Below are 20,271 nucleotides of genomic sequence, written 5' to 3'. Positions count from 1 at the left end.
GTCCAAACTTTCTTGGTGTTCTTGTATCACCTACTATCTGCAGACACGGTTAGATGTGACAGGCAAACAAACCACAGATACCCGGCATGATGAATGAAAAGGAAATAAAACAAAAGGGGTCAAACAACGTTACTAGTCCGCAGCAACGGGAGAACTTGAGAGAACTTGCTACGCTTGTAATGCTCTGACGTCTAACTTGTCTAACTGCTCTCTGCCTTTCGAGCAGCTCCTGCCCAGCCATACCAATCCTTCCATTCTGGCCTCGAGCCAGCTGCGCCAAAAACACCAAGCCAAACACCCAATCACATCGATCCCAACGCCTCCGCCGACAAGGTCTACGCTGCCATGGCGACATCCGCCCTGTCACGGTCCTCCGCTTCGATCCGCGCCTTCTTGCGAGCACACTCCTCCGCCGCGGCATCTAGGTACCGCTTGCGGACCGCTGACCACTGCTCTTCCACGGCGGTTAGGTACAGTCCATACTCGGGCCATGCCGCCCCGTTCTTCAAGGAGGGCTCGTCTTCTGGCACGACGCGCCGAAACTTGCCCTTGGCCCACCACTGCTTAAGGCACCCTAGCTCCGCTTCAGGGTCCAATATGTCTGCATCTCCGTTCTGCACATGGGTTGCTTCCTAGTTCATGTGCTCCAAGTCGAACGGAGCATCCTCCTCGCTGGAGGAGATGGACTGTTCTTTAGAAGAAGCAGTCGCATCCTCATCCGTAGCCCATCCGCGACTCATCTGTACGGCCTGACCCCACTTTCGGTACATCTTTTCGTATTCAGCCTTCTTCTCCGCGTTGGGCTCGAACCTCCGAGTACCCTGCTTGCGTGCGTTCATAGCGATCAGCTCGTCCATCGTCCAAGCACCGATGCCAAGGCCGGCGGCGTAGGCGGCGCCGAGAGCCGTAATCTCGTGCATGGCCGGACGATCAATGGGAATGCCACTGATGTCGGCCTGGGACTGCATGCACAGGTCTGAGTTGGACAGACCGCCATCAACGGCAAGAGAGTCGAGATGACTTCCAGATTGCTTGGCCATGGAGTCAAGGATGGCCTTTGCCTGGTAGCATGTCGCATCGAGAGTTGCTCGTGCGATGTGTCCCTTTTGCGTGAATTGAGTGAGACCGACTGATGACACATTAGTATTCAAAAATTTGGCACAACGGGGGCTTGGGTAACTTACAAAGCGTGCCTCGAGCATCATCGATCCAATATGGTGCAAGCAGGCCGCTGAAAGCAGTGACAAAAACTACACCGCCCGAATCGGGCACTGAGTTCGCCAGCGCATTAATATCATGGGCATCGTTGCCAAGACCCAGGTTCTTGACCAGAAACTTGACGCCTGATCCCGCTGTCGCGATACTACCTTCGAGTGCATATGTTGCCTGGCGAAACTCGCCCGTCGTCGCAAAATCGTATGCCACGGTGCTAATGAGGCCCGAACCAGAACCGCGAAGATCCGGCCTCTCCTTACCGACATTGTACAGAAGGAAGCAGCCGGTGCCGTATGTGTTCTTGGCCTGACCTGGTGCAAAGGCACATTGTCCAACCAGAGCCGCGGATTGGTCCCCAAGACAGCCCGTGATACGAACACCCTCAAGCGGACCGGAAAAAATACTGCCAAAGGCGTTCGGATCAGACGATGAAACGATCCGCGGCAGCCTCAGGGGGTGTTTGTCGAGGCCAAAGGTTTGAATGATGCTATCCTCCCAGTGTAGGGTCCTCAAGTTCATAAGCATGGTGCGAGAGGCGTTGGTGGAATCGGTGACATGGACAGGCTCCTTGGCCTTGGAGCCGCCATTGAGGCAGTACACAAGCCAGGTATCCACGGTGCCAAACATGAGGTGACCATCTTCCCAGACCTGACGGACCTCGTCAACGTTATTCAGCAGCCATGATAGCTTGATGGCCGATGGATATGTCGAGACAGGCAGACCAGTTAGATCAGAGATCGTCTTGCTTGTTGCCTGCTCGTTGATTTGACGTGCCTTATCCGCCGTGCGCGTGTCTGACCAGACGATGGCGTTGTGGAGAGTCTTGCCGGTGCGATCGTCCCAGACGATGGTGGTCTCCCGTTGGTTGGTAATACCTATGGCTTTCAGGTCGTCTTTCGTGTGACCGAGTTCTACAAAGTCGGCAAACGCAGCCTCCATACACGTCGTGACGCTGTGGAGCAATTCTTTGGGATCATGCTCATGCCACCTGTGATTATCGGGTCAGTAAGGTGTCCATCCATATTGTCATGATCCGTGATCCCATGAATGACTGACCCGGGGTGCGGGTGATGGTTCTCGATCTCAAGCTGGTGTTTCGCTACAGGCTCACCAGTGGCAACCTCAAAGATGATGAAGCGAGTAGAGGTTGTGCCTTGGTCAATGGCGCCGATGAAACCGCGCTTGCTGGCATCCTCTACACCGTTGGCCAAACCGCTGGCGGCACCATTGACAGTTTCATCGCGAACCCCGTTAGTGAGGCCGTTGGGTGTACCATTGCTATGTGTGCGATCCGCCATGATGAACGTCTTCTGACAGGAATCCAACTCCTTTGCGCCGGGGAATAGGGACTAGCCCGTGTTTGGCTGGCTAGTATGTGAGATGAAGAAACTGTAAGACTGGCTCTTGAAGAAGAAATTCCGGATAGTGATGATCGTCGGTGGATCGTGGGTATGCTGGTGCGTTGAGAGAAGAATGGGAAGCGAGAGACAAGAATGGCACGTCGAGGAAAATGCGTCACGGCGATCACATTTCACGGCAGCGACTACTCCCCCCCCCCCCTCCACATCGCCGCAATTCGAGACGAGCAAGTGACACTCACCCCACAGCAGTCCACCCCCAAAAGGCTGGGACATGCTTTCCCGTCCCGTGGCGCCCCTTGTTGACCTACAAAAACCTTCAAGGGGAATAGACTCGGTGGGGGTCCGCGACTCGTCGAGAAGGCCTCGACATTCCGCCCGTTCGGATAAAAAAAAAGTTGCTTTGCTCCCCAAGAGCTCGATCGATTCAGGGTCTGGGCGGGCGCCGATGGTCGGGATGATGTCAGAAACGGCGAGGCCATTGGCGGATTAATTGAGGGGTTATTGTCTCTGTCCCTGGCTAGCCACTTCAAGCCGTGCTCGGCGATTCGGCTGGCTCGGTGACTGCCGGTGGAGGTCTGAAGGGTTGGTGGGCCAAACTACCTTCGCATCCTTGGAGAGATCCCACGCGATGGGGTGGCCGATCCGGTGCTGCCGATCGGTGTCATCTTTGAGAATTGCCTTGTGGTTCAATGGTCAAAGGTGAGGTGGATCTGTCCTTGTTTCCTTCTGAAGTGCTCCAGCAGACGGTTGAAGGTGTTGGTGACCTGGTGACTATAACATAGGGGTCTGACAACGTCAATAAGATCCAACGCCGAAATATGACATCAGATTGCCACATGATGCTTTAGTTTCGCTGGCCGAGTCCTTCTTTGTCAAAGACTTCAGTGAGAGGTGGAGCAGCCGTTTAATCCGAAGGACTAGATTTATTTGCGGCCTTGTAAGATAACAATTCACTAGCTACCATGGGTACCTAGGTACCTTACACTGGAAGTCCTTTAAGCATCTGCCATTCATCGTCAGCCAGCCAGAGGAATAAAAAAAACCCCATGTGCTTCCAAGACACCAACATCCATCCAGGCCTAGTCCATCCTCAAACTTCGGACGTCACACATGATTGCCGGCATGGAATGGATTCCGTCTTTTCCTCGTGCTTGGCGCCAGGGCGGTCCGTCGTCGTGCTATTAGCAGCCGGGCCATGGCAGCTCGGTGTCTGCTCGCCATTCTGACCCCCACTTTCGGCCAACGCATCGCAGCCCGGGCGACAAGGCTATTTTGTGAGCGCATTTGTCACATATATTCTGCCCTCGTGCCCTTCCTCGTCCGCCCATGCCGTTGTGCACCTGGTTGTGCAAATGAAAGAGCGCTTGGTCTGAAACCGCTCAGCATTTCAGGCGTCATCACGAAGGGGGAAAAAAAGAGTATGACGACAGTGGTCGCGACGGGTTGTCGCAACTACTATATTGTGACTGTTTGTGGAGTGAAGCTATCTAATCCGGCAATCTTTCTTTGCCTCTCTTTCCCGTTTTGTCCCTTGTGCTCCGAAGCACACCCAAGCAGCCGCCTCCCCCCGCGGCTTCTCCGGGCATCCGCAGCCACTTCTCTTTGTTGAAGGCTGTCCTCGACCCCGACCTTTCCCCACCACTATCATCAACATCCCCTCTGCTCTCCAATCGACACTAAATTGTCCCCCAGTCTCCGGCCCGTCGTTGACATGTCAAGGAACCCGACAGCGGCGTGAAGCCTCTATCCCGTGATGCGGGACCGATCTGTCTCGGGCGGCGCGTCCTAGGAGTCTGTACGTGAAGATCTACTCCTACAGGGCGAGCGATCGTCGCCCGCGCGGGGGTGAAAAGCCCCCCCTCGCGCCAAAGGGCGTCTGGTCCCGCCCTCTGACGCGGCAACCACCATAGCTGTTGAAGCTGGCCACCCTCTCGGGCCTCATTTACCGCACCTTCTTGGCCTCCTTGCCAGGGCCGGCGGCGGCCCTCTCGCGGTCGCGCTTGGCGTAGATGCCGGCGGTGAAGGGGTTCTCATAGCGCAGGGCGACGGTGTAGACGGTCAGGACCCAGAGGGTGAGCAGGATGCCGGCGGGCTTGCCGTACAGCAGCGCCGTGCCGAGGAAGCTCATGGTGGAGCCGTTGTACATGGGCGCGTCCGTGACGCTGAAGGGAAAGCCCGTCACAATGTCGTCCATGAGGATGCCAAAGTAGTCGCCGAGGAAGGTGCCCGTGATGCCGAGGCGGTAGGTCGACGTGATGACGAGCACGTTGCCGGCGGCGAGGAGGGCATAGCCCGCGTAGTTGGCGAGGTCGGTATCAAGCGCTGGGTGCGTGGGCTGGTGGCGCAACGCGCGCTCGTAGAGGCCGTCGCGGAAGAGGCCGAGCAAGAAGATGGTTGCGGCGAGGGCGTAACACGCCGTCTGCGAGCGGCCGCCAAAGAGCTTCGTCAGGAGCTTGTTGTTGTATTCTATCAGCGCCGAGCGGGGATGGTCAGTTCTCGGTTGGATCGTGGTACTGCCTGGTGAGGTCGAGCGACCCTACGCACCTTGTCTCGCAACGATGCTGGAATCATGTTAGCCAGGTCCATGCGGGATCAAGAGAACTGAATACTGACTTCCAGAAAAGAGGGTTGAACATGATCGCACAGGCAGACGCTGTTCACGCCTCGTCAATAAGAGCTTCCCCAGACTTTTGGCCCAAGCTCCCAGCGGGCGAGCACCACGCAGGTACGTCATGGGGTTCTCCACGTACCAAAGAGGGACTTCTGGTTGAAGTCGACCAGAGCCGGACTGACATTCTCGACGGGTGCCATCTTCGAAGACAATTTATGTGGTAGAGCAACGGGAGTTCATGCAAATTTCTAGGAGCGAAAGAGGTGTAGATGGCATGAAGGCAGGGGAGAAGAGAAAGGAAAGGGTTTCGGTTATGGGAGCTTGAGGGTTACCCACTTTTAAGTGTGATCGCTTCCAGCCTGTCCAGGGTGGTGTTTGGCTGGCTCTTCTGCACTGTTGCGAACATTCACGTGGCCTGAGCACCATCCATGCCACTGGCAACAATCGGCTCAAGTGAGCTAGCTGTTTTCCATCTGGTCACCCAACTCCCACTGCTGTGTTGTCAGTGCTGGCCACGAACCCAGATGGAAAGCCAAAATGTTCGAAAAGCCACCATTTGATCCAATCCTAGTCTTCAAGTTGAAACTGAGAGTTACGATTTGACTGTATGTATGCCTCGAAGAGGTACTGCTTACCACTGATCCTGAACGCCTCGCTCCCAGAAATAAGAATAATGCCTGACAAAGACGCCCCGTGAACCGACGCCAACTTCATATCACATCAGAGACCGTCGCTACCTTCGGTTTCTGGTCTTCTTCGTCGACGTGCCAGTCTCCTCCTCTTCCTCGTCCTGACCCTTCTTCAAGTCTTCCGTCAATCCCCACTCCTCCTTGTCATACCAGTCCTCGCCATCAGACATATCACGATTTGGCCCACAGTGGGCCTCCGCCTTGGACCACTGAAGCACGGTTTTGCGTAGTCGGTCGGCCTTCAGGAGACCTTCGTGCAACTTCTCCGCTCCCCGGCAGACCTCTTCCTGTTTCTGCACATAAAGTGCGACGAGCTGTCGCATATCGTTGGCCTCGTCCACAGAAAGGCCTCCTCGATCCGGCTCGGCATTGGCTGGTGACTGGTAGAGTGGGTGAATGAAGATTTCCTCGAGAAGTTCTGACACCACAGACATAGCTTCACTGCCATTGTTGGCTTTAACCGTGAGTCCAGAATGCGGCAGCGAAGTTCTCGGAGGCCCATCTGCATGTGCGTCTAAATGGCCATTTGTGGTGGGCGCTGGTTCATTGCCATTGCCAGTGCCAGTGCCGTTGACGTGCTCGCTGTTCTCGCCCGAGGGCTTTTGCACAACTGGCGGATCCCCTGCGCGGTTCGGCACTGCACCATCTCCGTTTGTTATCGCGACTGCGGCGTCCGGCTCGGGTTTGTCGTCCGTCTGAGGCACCGGCTCTAAATCGTCCTTGGTGTCTTGTGGGTTCTCCGTAATCGTTTCATCCGGATCAACCATTGAGACATCCCCCTCCCCTGTTCCTGCTGTTGTCAGGTCTCCCGTCTGATCGCCGCCTGCAGACCTCTCGTGGCTATCGAGAGTCTTGCTCAGTATTGTTTCGTCGTTGGCAACAGCAGCTCCGGGCTCGCTGGCATTTTGTGCGACAGCTACCTCCTGAATTTGTTGGGCTCGGAGGGGAGCAAAATGGTCGTTCGCAAACAGGCCAACATCGTCCGAGCCGAGCATCAATTCGCAGGGGGCCCATGTGTGGTCGCCAACGAGCCTGGTAAAGAGGTGCTTGATTCGCCACAGAGATTTGTTTTCCTTCCGCATGATGTCGCAGCTCTGATCCGCGAGGCCAGTAAGAGTTTTTGAGACGAAGGGTTTTGAAATGGTAGGATGTGTCGGAAGATCGGTCGAAGCTGTGAGGGGCGCGAGCAGTTCTGCGAAAGAGGATTAGTGTTGTTCCTTCGGTCGGGTATGAAGCGGCACGCACGTTCAAGGCGGACGTTGTTGTAAGGGTCGAACTCGGCGGCGGCGGCGATAGCGTCCTGGGCGCGCTCGTCGTCGTCGTCACTCTCGACCTCGTAGCCCTCATCGTCGACAATGGGAGCATTGCGATGAATGATGTAGCGCTGCTGGCCGGCGTACTCAACCTCCTATTCGCTGTTAGAGTTGGCCGGCATCAATCGTAGGGTGACAAGAAAAAAACTTGCCTCTTTGTAGACTTCGGGGCCAGAAGGAGGTACAAGCTGGCCCTGGTGCGCAAATAGAGCTCGCCTCTTGAGCTTGTTGCCGCGATTGCTGTAATGTTCGATTTCGTTGTCGGAATCGGACTCTACGCAAGGAAGCGGTTAGCGACGCCGAAGTAATTGCTGGGACACCGAACAAAGTTGGGTAGGCCGGACCGTATGCTGTTCGCTTCATAGCTTTCTTCATCGCAGCGACTGTTTCGCTTATGATTGCTTGTTGCGAAGCCATCGCAGAAATGGGTGCCCCAGGGCAGTGTTTTCGGAGGGTGTCGTGGGGCGGTGGTGACGGGAGGTAGATCGGGGGAGCCCAGGCGACGATTGTCGCAAGACGCCCAGAGTGTGGGGAAGCGTTTGTGTGTCTTGCGGGAAAAGGTGCGAGAATAAGATGGATGATCGGAGTACGAAGCAGTGCTTCTAATGGGCGCTGTCGTGACGGTGAGGTGTGGGGGAAACACAGGTCTCAATCTCTGCGCACAATGCTATGACGAGGCGAGGCAGGAAGAAGAGCACGACAAGTGGACGATGCACGGAAAGAGAGACAGACACCGACCGCGAGGCTGCCAGCTCAAAGCCTATCCAGGCTGTCTCATGAGCGCATGTCCCGCTGTACGGCCAATCAGAGACGCGCCCTCATTGGCACACCCAAGCACTTTAGGAGATAACGCCAGTCCGATACGGGCCTTTCAGCTGGCAGCGTCCCACAGCGGCCCGCTGGACACATCGATAGCCAGGCCCTCACTGTAAAGCTCCCCTCTGCGCGGTCAGGTACGCCTACTTGGTCTGTAAGGAGTAGAGTTCCACTTCAATGGGGTTAGCGCCGGGCTTAGCTAGGCGTGGGTAGTAGGACCTGTGATGGCTGTCCAAGTGGGCTGTCGCATTCACTGCATCAGACCCCCAGGCGACCAACACTCGTCAGCGTCTTTTGAGGACCTCTCGTTCTAGGGGACAAATACGAATAAACCAGCAGCTTCGATTGCGCTGCCAACTGGCTTTCGGATTGTGTAGGGCATCCTAGTCTGAACTGTATGTGTACCCAAGGTCTTGAACCGACTTCTCGTTCGTTTCTGTCCTAACCCAATACTCTCAGATTGATAGATACGATTCGCGTCATTACCCTGCCGACCGACAAATCCAAACTTTCGGTATCCTTTACAAACCTGTTTTGTTGCCAGCATGGACGGCTATCCAGCTGGGAGCCTGGACCACAACCTCCCTTTCCTCGTCGTTGCCGGCTTGACCGAAGCTCCAGCAAATGCGCTACCCTTTGACAACGAGCTGAAAGATCAGGGAGTTTTGTTACAGTCGCAGCTGCCCTCTCTGGAAACGAAGGAGGCCGAGGCGCTGAGGGAATACATTGCCGGTCAGGATGCAGGGGACCAGCCATGGAACCCTCAGCTTGCTACCAAGCCCTACAAGTTCAGGGTTGCATTCACAGGCAGGGTAGCTCAACCCATCACATACCTCTGGTCTTGTATTGTCGCCGGTTCTGACGCTGTGTAGTCTTTTGTGCTGCCTCCTCGCCGAGCCCGGCTGCCCGATGGTATCGAAACACCCGAGTTCCCCCCGGTTTTACACTCGCCATTTTCGCCGCTGAGCCCCATCTCCCCTCTGTACCCCGATGGGTTGATCGATGCGCAATGGATTCAGAAGCACCAGCAGATGGTGCCCAGTGTGTATCTGTGCTTCTACACGCTCACATCCGACACATCTATGGCTATCCTGAACGATAACCAATTGAAGAAGGATATCAACATACTGAGGCTAGCGCTCACCCAGTCAGGCTACAAGACTCGCCTGGTTGTTGCTCTGCTGAGTGACGACTCTGAGTCGTCCCCGTCCTTGTCTGAAGATATTCAAGAAAGACTAGAAAACATTCGGAGAGGTGTGGCAATGGATCCGAAGTCGTTCTTCTACATCCCGACCCAGGACTCTTTCACAGAGTTGGAGCAGACCACCGACAGTATCCTGTCGACCATTTACTCCCACTCGATCGAGTACTACCGCGATCTTGGACGCCATGCTAGGAAGAAGCGCACCCGCGGCGTGACCCCTCAACCCACAGTACCCCCGACGAGTGGCACATCGCAGACGTTGACACTGCAGGACTGCAACGTTCGCTACGACTTCAAGGCCGGTGTCTTTGCCGAATTTCGTCAGGAGATGGATTCGGCGTTGAGATCATATGACCAGGCATACGAGGGGGTTTTGAGCGAGGATGTTATGGACATGATCCCTAGTTGGAGCCCACGCTGGAATGAAGCACGCCTTCTCACCGATGTCATCACGATTCGAGCAATTCGATGCTCCTTATGGAATGGACAGACGACTTCGGCCGTACGGAGATGGCGTGCCCACCGTGATCGCATTGCAGACTTTGTCGACAGGCGCGGGCGCGGTACAAATAACTACGGCTGGGAAGCGTGGGAGTCGAGATGGGCACTTGTCATGGTGAATCTGATCGACAAGGCGGAACTGGCGCAGCTGGCGCCACCCACACTGTCCCTGTATATTCAGCCAGAAAAGGTTGTCATGGGCGAGCGGCTTCAACCATGGGAGATGCTTCACCACACAGGCTACTGGTATCGAGATGCAGCTCGTCACTTGCATTCTCGTCGTGCGTTGGCCCATGCGATATCCGAGGAGCATCGTCGAATCCCGGACCCGAAGCCTGAAGGTGCGAATGCGACCAATAACGCGTACAGTTACGATACGTATCTCTGCCCCGCACCGTATGAGGAGTCGCCTCTTGATGGCCAAGGCACGAACCATGCGCAACTAATCATAGACTGTCTGATGGCCGCAAGAGCTGAGTTCCAGGTCCGCCGGCAGCATCGCGTGTCGGCGGAGCTGTCACTTGAATGTGCTAGAGAGATGGCCCGCTTGAAAGCCTGGGACGACGTCGTCGCACTGTTAAGGCCTCTCTGGGTGGACATGTCGTTCCGAAGCGAGGGATGGTTGGATATTACTGAAGACCTCAGCTGGCTATTGAGGGCTGCTGCTGCCAAGGTTGGGCTCGGGGACCTTGTTGTCTCCATTGACTGGGAGCTCTTGAACAAAAGTGAGTTCACCTGCCCGTTCACAACTCAATATGCATATCTGACTGGCTGTAGACTTTACGCGGCGGCCAAACTGGCCATACAACATGGCGAAGTCTCTCGATGGTGTCAACGTCAAGTCGAAGCCGATTGTGTCTCTAAGCGATGACAATATGACATCTTTCGTCTCAGCATCATTCGTTTTCAAGACCGAAGAGGGCAAAGCTGGCGAAACGTGTCAAGCACAGCTTGCCGTCACGTCAACTGCTTTCCCAGACTCTGCACCAATAGTTCTGAAGCAACTGCGAGTAGATTTCGCGGGAAGCTTGCAAACGATCACCCTCGATCATTCTATCGAGGAGAAGACGAAGGGCACGATGAAGAAGCACAACACGTCGCTAGCCGCCATAGCTCTCGTAGAGACGACAGGTCCAGAATCAGAAGACGTGGAAGAGGCCGAGCGGGGCTCCGTCCTCAATGGTCAAGCTGATCTGGAGATCAAGCCAGGCTGCACGTCAGTGTATGAGATGGCGATACCGCTGCGCGAATCCGGCGAGGCGCGCGCTGCATCTGTCGTACTGAACTTCGATACGGATGCGTTCACCCTCGATTACACAATTGGTTTCCAGGCGGCGAATGTGGCCGATGTCTGGTTTGGTCCCTCGCTATCAAAGAGACGCATACCGCGTTTGAGCTCACATGCCATCCATGTGCAGCCTAAGCCACCCAAGATGGAAATCCGGCGAAGCGCCATCCTCCAGCAATACTATGCCAACGAATCGATTGAGCTACCACTCGATATTTTCAACGCCGAAGATACAGATGCAACGGCCAAGCTAGAGCTACATGTGTTTGGCGAGCACGTACCTGCCCTTCGCGTGCAAGTCGACGGACTTGCAGAACAAAGTGTGAAGGCTGCCAAGGAAGAGTCGAGATTTCAGGGCCTTGTTCTCGGTAGCATCGATGCCTCGCAGTCGAAGCGAGCTGTGCTGCACCTCAGCCCCTCTGATGCGCCGACTTCGTATGACATCACTGCCAGGGTTGGCTATCACCTAGCCACAGATCCTGCAACGCCAATCTTACAGGTCATGACGTTCCAGGTCACCATCGTCAACCCCTTTGAGGCAAACTACGACATAGTGCCCCGCCTTCACCCGGAGCCGTGGCCGAGTCTCTTCGATTTCGAGGGCACCCCGGAAACAGTGGACCGTGAAGAGTTGATAGCCCATCCACGCGGACTAGCACAGCGATGGTCGCTCGTCTGTCATTACGCGTCATTCGCGACTGAGGACCTCCAAGTGGTCGAAATGGAAGCCAAAGTACTGTCGTGCCTCCCAGGGGCACGTGGTCATGCAGCTGGGCGGCCCGACCTTTCCCCAGCTGGGCTGATTATACCTCCAAAGTCGATGCAAGAAGTCAAATTTGACCTCATCGTTCAGAAATTGAGTCTCGACGACCGCGGCCCAGCCTCGCTCGATGTGGCCTTTGTCCTCCACTGGCGCCGGGGCACGGCCGACCCGAGCAGCCCCGTCAACACGACGACCATGTCGGTGCCGCGCTCCATTGTCCTCGGCACCGAACCCCGCGTGCTGGCGTCCGTGTCCTACGTGAACGCTGCCACAGGACTCATGCACCTGGACGTGACGATCGAGAATGCATCCAGCCACTTCCTCACGTTTGGGCTGAGCCTTGAGCCGAGCGAAGAGTTTGCCTTTTCAGGGGCGAAACAGACGACGCTGCACGTGTTGCCAGTGAGCAGGCGAGCTGTTACGTACAGACTGCTACCGCTGGTGAGGGGTGCCTATGTACGGCCCAACCTGGCCGTCAGGGACAAGTACTTCCAGAAAGTGCTGCGGATCATCCCGACGGAGGGGATGAAGATTGACAAGGAGGGTTTGCTGCTGTGGGTGCCGCCGGCGGAGGGTCAACCAGAGGAGGAGGGGGAGGAGGAGGATGAAGAAGACGAGGAAGACGAGGCATAGAAGAAGCACAATGTCAACTGTATGTAATGATGATATTCAAAAAAAATGTGGGATCTTGTTCTCTTGGCCTTGTAACCAGTAGCCACAATCATGCCGCGCCCCCTACCCATCCATCAATTTCTACAGCTGCCTCATGGAATGTACACAAAACTCCTGCACGCATAGAACGAGGCTATTCATCATGTCATCTACAGCACCCTTTCAAATCTTGGCCTCCGTCTTGGTCTTGCCCGGCTTGGGCGGGCGCACGAGGCGCTTCTTCCACTCGTCCGACAGCTGTGTCTTCTCCTCGACGGTCTTCCTCGTCCAGGCCTCGTAGTCGGCCTGCTCCCGGCGCCAGCGCACCATCTCGCGGCCAATCCAGCGCGCGGCGTGGGCGGCGCACACGCCAGGCACCTCCATGGGCACGAGGTGTCCGTTGTCGGGCAGGGTGACGGCCTCGACGCGGCCGTCGCGGGCGCCGCCGCTGCCGCCGCCGCCGCTGCCGGTGAGGCGCATCTTCTCGTCGCGCAGCTCGGGCAGCGAGAGGTCGCTCGTGCCGCCGAAGAGGTAGAGGCAGCCGGGCCGCAGGTTGGGCAAGCGCACGAGCGTGTTGGCGCCCTCGGCGCGGTAGACGGGGTAGGTGACGAAGCCCCTGTTGAGGGCCGGGTCGAGGTCGGGGACGAGGTCGGGGCGCACGAGCGTCGTGCCGTCGGCGGCGTAGGCGTCCCAGCTCGGGCGGAAGTAGGTGAAGACCTCCTGGTGGCGGGTCGTCGCGAGGGTGACGTGGCCGGGCTCGGGGTAGAGCGGCGTCGGCGTGTCGCGGAGGCCGTGGGCGAGCCAGGCCTCGAGCACGCGCGGGTCCCAGGCGCGGTAGAAGGGGGACTTGGCGAAGGCGGCGCGGGCGGCGTCGCGCGAGGGCCAGAGGTCGCGGCGGCCGATGGACATGGCGGCCGGCGAGCGGGAGACGTCGCTTGTGGCGTTGGAGGACCAGCGCGAGATGACGGGGTCGAGGAGGATGACGGTCGAGAGCAGGCGCGGGTGCAGCAGGGCCAGGTTGGCAATGGCGTTGCCGCCAAAGGAATGGCCGACGCCGACGAGAGGCTGTGGAGGACGCAGCGTGTTGACTATGTGCAGCATGTCGCGGGGATAGTCCAGCCAGCCCGGGTCGTTGCCGAGCAGGTGCTCGTTCAGAGGCGCCGAGGCGTTCTGCCAGGCGGCGTCCACGGCGATGATCTGGCGGATACGGAAGGGGGGGTTGGCCTTGGCCGCCTCTGCATGAAGGTCGGCCCACATGGCCTCATAGAGCTCCTTGGGAAAGCCGTTGGCGTGGGCTGCGATTAGGGTCACATCACCAGGCTGCGGAGAGGTGTTGTCTTTTGGTGTGTAGATCTTGACGGCCAGACGAAGGGTCGACTCCTGGGAGGTGCTCAGAGCGTGAGGGAATTCGCGAATGTAGGCACCGGGCAGTATCTGCTCGGTGATAGTAAAGGGGAACGACATGGTGGGAGGTGGCGGGTGAGGTGAGAATAGGTAGCTTGATGAGAATACACAACCCGGCGCCTCACGTTTGGGGCCTGGGTAGTAGCTTCCTGACACAGGGGAGCGCGGGATATTATGAGATCAAATCGAATTGACCAACAATGAGAGACAGAGCACGAGCAGATGGAAAAGGCCAATGCAAATGCTTTGCAGTGGTGTTGAAGAAGCGACGACGACGGCCGGTAGAAGTGAGGGTGGACCCGTAGATGCCGAGGTTCGCTGCCGAACGACGCCGAACTTGCACGGTGAGCTTCGGTGTGCCGCCCTTGGCATCCGGGGAATCACGTCACGTGCTGTCGTGTCCCGGACGATCGCAGATGACAGATGCCGATAAGAAATGGGGAAAGAACGAATGAGTCGTCATCCTTCCTCACTCCACTGGGAGGCACCTGCCCTGACTCATGTCACTTCCGTGTTGCGTCCATGACACTGCAGCCAGACTTAAAAGTCCGAGTCCAACAACGGCCATAACCATCACCATCACCATCGTTTCGGAGCTCAGTTGTACTTACAGATCCCTTTCATCCAGGCAACGATAGACCTGCTCTGTGCCTTTTGACCTTTTCACACACGAGATGAAATACCTTTCCGATTTCGCTCTTTCGCTCTGGGGCACTCGGCACTGCTGAGCGCACCACGCCTCTATGCAGACTCTCGTGTCGGAGAAATGCATAGCGCTTCGCTCTAGACAGACAAATACAATTCTTACACCATATCACCTAATTACTCCGGAAGAAGATACGATGTCACCTTCTTGCGGGGTGGATCGCCCCAAGTCACTGCCAAAGTCCGGGGACATGCTAGACCCCGCCACTCGTTGCGTTGCCCATCAAGAAGCTGGAGCATTCAACCAGTGCATCCTCGTTGGATGGCTTCCGCAAACCCACGGCTTGTGCCGACTGAATCATCTACAAATGCCAGGCTTCTCCAAGAGATCTTCGGCCCTATTCCATCAGCCATCCAGCACACTCCTCGCCGTCTCTTGTCGCGACGCTTCAGATCATCATGATCATGCCGGACGATCAACGAGGCGAGAACCCGAATCTTGCCCTCCTCGTCTGTGTAGCGGTAACAACTGGGAAAGAAGTATCGCCTTCAGTTGCCAACAAGCAGGCTGCGAGATATGTCTCCTATAAATTGACCTGTGAAATTTCGACCCACGTCTCAAACCCTCCGGCCAGAGACCCCCAGATCAGATTCCAGCGGCGACCACTCTCAAACGGTGCAAGATGCGTCTCTGCGCGACCATATCAACTGCGGCCCTGATGCTGGCCTCAGTACCGGCATCAACCGCCTCATCCTGCGGCGCTGTCAAGATCAGTCAGCTCAGCGTCGATGGCCGTACTGACGCGCCGCTCGGTCTCGGCAATCCTCGCCCTACTCTCGCATGGCAGATGATACAAACTCGAGACTGTCCCGAGTCTGATGACATATGCCCGGCCGACCGACAAACAGCCTACGAGATACAGGCAGCCGCCACCGTTGACGACCTACTGGCCGGCCGCCTCATCTGGAAGAGTGAGAGGACTGAAGGCAACGAGCAAAATGTGCTATTTGGCATCAGCCTCACCTCCCGCGATACAGTCGCCTAGCGTGTCAAAGTCTGGGATGCTCTTGGGCAGCCCTCGGGCTGGTCAAGGCCGTCTACGTGGACTATCGGCCTGCTCGATCAGTCTGACTGGGGCCGAGCCCGTTGGATCGACTATCCTGACCGGAATGATAGCCAGCCACTGCCGCTCTTTGCCCGCCCCTTCGACATTCCCAGCGGCAAAGTTGTCGCTGATGCCCGTCTGTACATCTCAGGAGTTGGCATGCACCACGCTACCGTCAATGGCGAGGATGCCACGGACGAGGTCCTGGCCCCTGGCTACTCCAACTACCAACTCTCCAGCGAATACCGCACCTACGATGTCATGAACGCTCTGAGGCCCGGCCCCAATGCTGTTGGCGTCAGCTTGGGCAACGGACCGGCTTACGTTCGTCGCAATGTTCGAAACCCGGCTGTTGGACGCAACGCCCCCTATTCTTGGTGGGAAAGCCAACTCATGGGCAACGGCACTCTTTCTGCCGATGTCGCAACGGGAAGCAGCAATGTTCGATTGAGTTCTGTCGCTAGGTACAACATTGGCGGTTCAATCAATATTGACACAGGCGACGGTGGTAACCGGCTTGAGTCGCGTGTCATCACGGCCATTGACAACGATACCTCCATCATTTCTTTCACTCCCGCGCTTGAGCAGTCGCACGAGGCGGGTGCCAAGGTTACCGGCTCGGGCAACAATATCGCGGCGAGTGACCCCTCGGCCGGCGCTGCCGTCACTCCGCGCTTCATTGCTCGTTTGGAAATCATGTTTGGCGATGGGAGCTCCACCATTATTGTTACCGATCGCTCCTGGCGCACAGCCCTTGGTCCCCTTGTTACCGACGCGTGGTACTCTGGTTCCGACTACGATGCTCGTCGAGAACAACTTGGCTGGGACCAGCCAGGGACCGATCTCAAGCCGTCCGCTTGGACATCGGCTGGCATCGCACCTGCTCCCAACCTCGCCACCAGACTGGTTGCCCGTGCCGCCGAGCTGATCAAGGAACAGGAACGCTTCACCCCGGTCTCGGTCACCAACCCCGTCCCTGGTATCTGGGTGTTTGACTTTGGCCAGAACATCGTTGGCTGGCCCCTTATCACCCTCCCTGAGCTGCCCGCCGGCGTCACGATCAAGGTCGCGCCTGCGGAGGGCCTCAACGCCAACGGAACGGTCAACCAGGCAAGTCTAGGCCCCAGGCCTCGTGGCAGCGATTTGTTCAACACCTATACTACAGCTGGTCGGGCTGGCGGCGAAACGTGGCACCCCCGGTTCAACTATTTTGGCATGCAATGGGTCCAGGTGACCGGTCTGCCTTCGGGCTTTGAGCCCGGCCCAGAGCTGGTCACCGGCATTCGGCTGCAGGCCGATGTTCCCATTGCCGGTACTTTCACCTCCTCCAATGCTCGCTTGAACCGCATCAACAAAATGGCCCACTACTCTTTCGCCAGCAATCTTATGTCTGTCTTCACCGATTGTCCCGGGCGCGAGAAGCTTTCGTACCCGCAGATTACACCATGCCCATGGGGGCCATATACCGCAATTTCCACGTTGATGGCATGCTGCGCACTTCTATGCGTCATCTCGTCGAAGGCCAGTCCGTCGCCGACACGCCCATGGCAGGTAACGTCGCTCTCAAAACACCCGTCTACGACTGGGGCTACAGCGGACGCTTTGGTGACGAGATCAACTGGGGCAATGCCATTGTATTTGTTCCCTCCTTTCTCCACGACTTGTATGATGATACAACTGTCATGTCTGCATACTACGACCAGATGATAGACTTTGTCAACTACATCCAACGCGAAAAGGTCCAGGACCACATCGTCGACGCCGCCCTCGCCGACTGGGTCGAGAAGACGGCCGCACCTCGGGCCGTATCACAGGCACATGGGGCTACTACCACACGATCCAGGCCATGGCGCGCATGGCGAATCTGACAAACCACACTGAAGACGCCGTCCGCTAAGCCAGCTTGGCCGTCGACATTCGTGAAGCCTTCAACGATGCCTTTTTCAACAACGCTACGGGGCGCTACACAAGTCGCGGCAACGACAGCCCCGTCAACGCCACCCAGGCTGCGCAAGCTCTGGCCCTCGACGCCGGCCTCGTGCCGTCCGAGCACCGCGAGAAGGTCCTTGAAGCCCTCGTCGATCTCGTAGAGTTCTACCCTTCCGCCGACGGCGAGGGTCCGCACCTGAGCGGCGGCACCATCGGTCTCGGCCCCATCGTCCGCGCCCTCTCCGCCGGCGGGCGCGACGACGTGCTGTGGGCCGCCCTGCAGCAAGATGACCGCCCGAGCTACGGCTACTTCATGGGCCCCACGCCGGAGAACCCGGACGGATTCACGACGATTGGCGAGCGCTGGACGCGCAGCGACTCGAAGAATCACATGATCCTCGCGCAGATTGACGAATGGTTCCACGCCGGTGTGGCGGGGATCCAGGCCTGCTCCCTCGGGACCATCAGCGCGACGTGGGCCGATAAGCTCGTATTCCAGCCGAAGCCTGTCGGAGACCTCACGAGCGCGGCGGGCATGTTCAGGACGAGAGCCGGCGAGGCGAGGAGCGAGTGGACGAGGGTCGGCGATATCTTTGCGCTGAGCGTGACGGTGCCGGCCAATACGGAGGCCGAGGTCAGGGTGGCTGGCGAGAAAGTACGCGCGTCGGGCAGGGCCACGTTTGTTGGGGAGGAGGAGGGGTACGCCGTCTATACGGTGCCTTCTGGGACGCACAATTTCTCCAGCACATTAAAGGGGTAAGAATAGGGGGTTTTGTCGGTCAGATCTCCCACACGGGCGACAGTCTTGTCAATACTAAAATTCTCCCTTTTGATATGTCGGCTATGGAGTATTTCTTCTCAGACGACCCGAATCTGGTGCTCTTGCGGTGAACAGTGAACACATCTTGATAATTGTGTGGGTGAAGATGGTACACGAGATCAGTCGTGCGCCATTGTCATCTGATGCGTCTACTGTCTCCTTTACACCTAGGCTGTACGTGAAGCGCTTTCTAGACAACAGGCTAATGGCTGTGAAAAACTTGTCCTCCAGGTTCGGCCCGGCATCAGTTGCAAGGAAAGTGTCGCTATTGTAAGGTCACCTAAGAGAGTGGCACGAACTTCAGGACTGGCCTGTTGGAGGTCAAACGTGCATGCGTGTTGGCGAAGGGTGATTAAGGAAACGTGGAGTGGTAGCGTACCTGCGTCCTGCAAGCTGGCTGTGGTATGGCGTCGGACAGAGTCACATCCAGATCAGCAAACGGTCTCCAAAGACCATAGACTTTCTTCGTTTGACAGATATCGCCTACAGGACCATGAAGATGCGGAGCACTCCTGAGCACCCTGGTGTGCCCGTCACACGTTCCTGGCCGACTTACACCGCTGTATGCGATTATGTCCCTAACAGATTCAATATTCGCTTCTATCGTACTGACCTCGGATATAGGCACCGTGCACTCACGATGAACACACTCAGATATAATCTTTCCATCTCAGAGCCAATGCGCAGAGCCGACGCTCTCGGCTATTTTCAGGGCATCAGTTTCATAAAGAATATCGACTCTAGATGCCCCGAAAGACGTTGATCCTCGCCGGCGCCCCCCTCTCATCCGCCCTGACCTGGGATCCCTCTGGCCTCCTGAACGACTTCTCACCCCCTTCACGGCGTTCCTCAGCGATGGCAACCCACACGATATCCCACCATCCAGCAACCCATCATGGCGCGCCCTGCCCCTGACGCGTCAACGTCTTGAGACGCGCCTCTCGCAGGTCCACGCCTACCCCAACGCCCCCGCCTTCCAGCCAGACGCCAACTTCTTCACAACGTCCCTCACCCCATCAATCTCCAGCTCCGACTCTCACAACCTCACGACCCAGTTCTACGACCACTCCCTGGCGCACCACACCGCCCTGCCCTCCTCCCCCGTCCCCGGCCCCGTCCCCGGCTCCGCCGAAGAAACAACATCCTTCCTCACAACCTCGACCTCCTTCGCCTCCAACCCGCCCGGCGCGCCTCCCCTCCCCGTCGCACCCGCACAGCAGCAGCAGCAGCACCACCACCACCACCAGGAGCAACCCCTCCACCTCTCCGACCTCGAAGACGTGCCCCCGGCCCACTCCCTCCTAGCCCTGCACCCGCAAACGGTGACCCTGAACCTCATAGCCGGCGTCATCGCCCCGTCGGCCCCGCGCCCCGTGCGCACCCGCTACGGCGCGACGCTGCACGTGCTCGAGCTGCTGCTCGGCGACGACACGCGCGCCGGCTTCGCCGTGACGTTCTGGCTGTCGGCGGCGGACCTCGCGGCGGCGGTGCCGTCGCTGGTGCTGCGCCTGCGGAGGCGGGACGTCGTCATGCTGCGCGACGTGGCGCTGCACGTCTTCCGGGGCAGGGTGTACGGGCAGAGCTTGCGCAGGGGGCGGACCAAGGTCTCGCTGCTGCATCGGGGCGGGGCGCGTGGGGAGGGGGCGGGGTGCTATTCGGGCGCGGACCTGCGCAGGGGCGGACATCCGCAAGTTGACAAGACGAGGAGGGTCAGGGACTGGGTGCTGCGGTTCGTGGGCGGTGATGATGAGGAGGGGGAGAGGGGCGCGCGCGGGGGAAAGGCCAGGAGAAGAGGGTGGGACAGACCGCCGGATGATACACAATAGCAGAGACAAGAAGACTGCGAATACCGTCGAGTTCAATGAATTCAATTAGTACAATGTTGGAGCAAGCAAATCTCTCCAGAATGAGCAGGGTATCTATCATATGTCCTGTTGTACAAAATCATCCAATGA

General features: G+C 57.5%; 6 protein-coding genes across 6 annotated transcripts; 2 read left to right on the top strand and 4 right to left on the bottom strand.

Annotated features, from left to right (window-relative positions):
- Window positions 1-632: 632 nt before the first annotated feature.
- D7B24_003439 (uncharacterized protein) lies at window positions 633-2,513 on the bottom strand (the record flags this gene model as incomplete). Its single annotated transcript, XM_028637630.1, has 3 exons — window positions 633-1,129; window positions 1,185-2,203; window positions 2,272-2,513. The coding sequence occupies 3 exons, from the start codon at window positions 2,511-2,513 to the stop codon at window positions 633-635; spliced, it is 1,758 nt and encodes a 585-aa protein (XP_028499186.1).
- A 2,005-nt stretch (window positions 2,514-4,518) lies between these two features.
- On the bottom strand, window positions 4,519-5,387 carry OPI3 (Phosphatidyl-N-methylethanolamine N-methyltransferase; the record flags this gene model as incomplete). Its single annotated transcript, XM_028637629.1, has 4 exons — window positions 4,519-5,042; window positions 5,121-5,137; window positions 5,190-5,229; window positions 5,327-5,387. 4 exons carry the CDS (start codon window positions 5,385-5,387, stop codon window positions 4,519-4,521), a joined length of 642 nt encoding a protein of 213 aa, XP_028499185.1.
- Window positions 5,388-5,920: 533 nt separating this feature from the next.
- On the bottom strand, window positions 5,921-7,564 carry D7B24_003437 (uncharacterized protein; the record flags this gene model as incomplete). Its single annotated transcript, XM_028637628.1, has 4 exons — window positions 5,921-7,068; window positions 7,122-7,284; window positions 7,338-7,463; window positions 7,508-7,564. 4 exons carry the CDS (start codon window positions 7,562-7,564, stop codon window positions 5,921-5,923), a joined length of 1,494 nt encoding a protein of 497 aa, XP_028499184.1.
- Window positions 7,565-8,550: 986 nt separating this feature from the next.
- D7B24_003436 (uncharacterized protein) lies at window positions 8,551-12,394 on the top strand (the record flags this gene model as incomplete). The annotated part of the gene is made up of 3 exons (XM_028637627.1): window positions 8,551-8,817; window positions 8,878-10,435; window positions 10,488-12,394. The coding sequence occupies 3 exons, from the start codon at window positions 8,551-8,553 to the stop codon at window positions 12,392-12,394; spliced, it is 3,732 nt and encodes a 1,243-aa protein (XP_028499183.1).
- A 201-nt stretch (window positions 12,395-12,595) lies between these two features.
- D7B24_003435 (uncharacterized protein) lies at window positions 12,596-13,876 on the bottom strand (the record flags this gene model as incomplete). Its single annotated transcript, XM_028637626.1, has 1 exon — window positions 12,596-13,876. The coding sequence occupies one exon, from the start codon at window positions 13,874-13,876 to the stop codon at window positions 12,596-12,598; it is 1,281 nt and encodes a 426-aa protein (XP_028499182.1).
- A 1,268-nt stretch (window positions 13,877-15,144) lies between these two features.
- On the top strand, window positions 15,145-20,142 carry D7B24_003434 (uncharacterized protein; the record flags this gene model as incomplete). The annotated part of the gene is made up of 6 exons (XM_028637625.1): window positions 15,145-15,433; window positions 15,518-16,972; window positions 17,005-17,372; window positions 17,573-18,252; window positions 18,806-18,840; window positions 19,061-20,142. 6 exons carry the CDS (start codon window positions 15,145-15,147, stop codon window positions 20,140-20,142), a joined length of 3,909 nt encoding a protein of 1,302 aa, XP_028499181.1.
- Window positions 20,143-20,271: the final 129 nt, after the last annotated feature.

Source organism: Verticillium nonalfalfae (genome assembly GCF_003724135.2).
Source record: "Verticillium nonalfalfae strain VnAa140/NRRL 66861 chromosome Unknown scaffold_2, whole genome shotgun sequence".
In the NCBI taxonomy this organism is placed as follows: domain Eukaryota; kingdom Fungi; phylum Ascomycota; class Sordariomycetes; order Glomerellales; family Plectosphaerellaceae; genus Verticillium; species Verticillium nonalfalfae.
The sequence above is the reverse complement of the archived record's forward strand: the minus strand, read 5'-3'. Positions and strand labels throughout refer to the sequence as shown.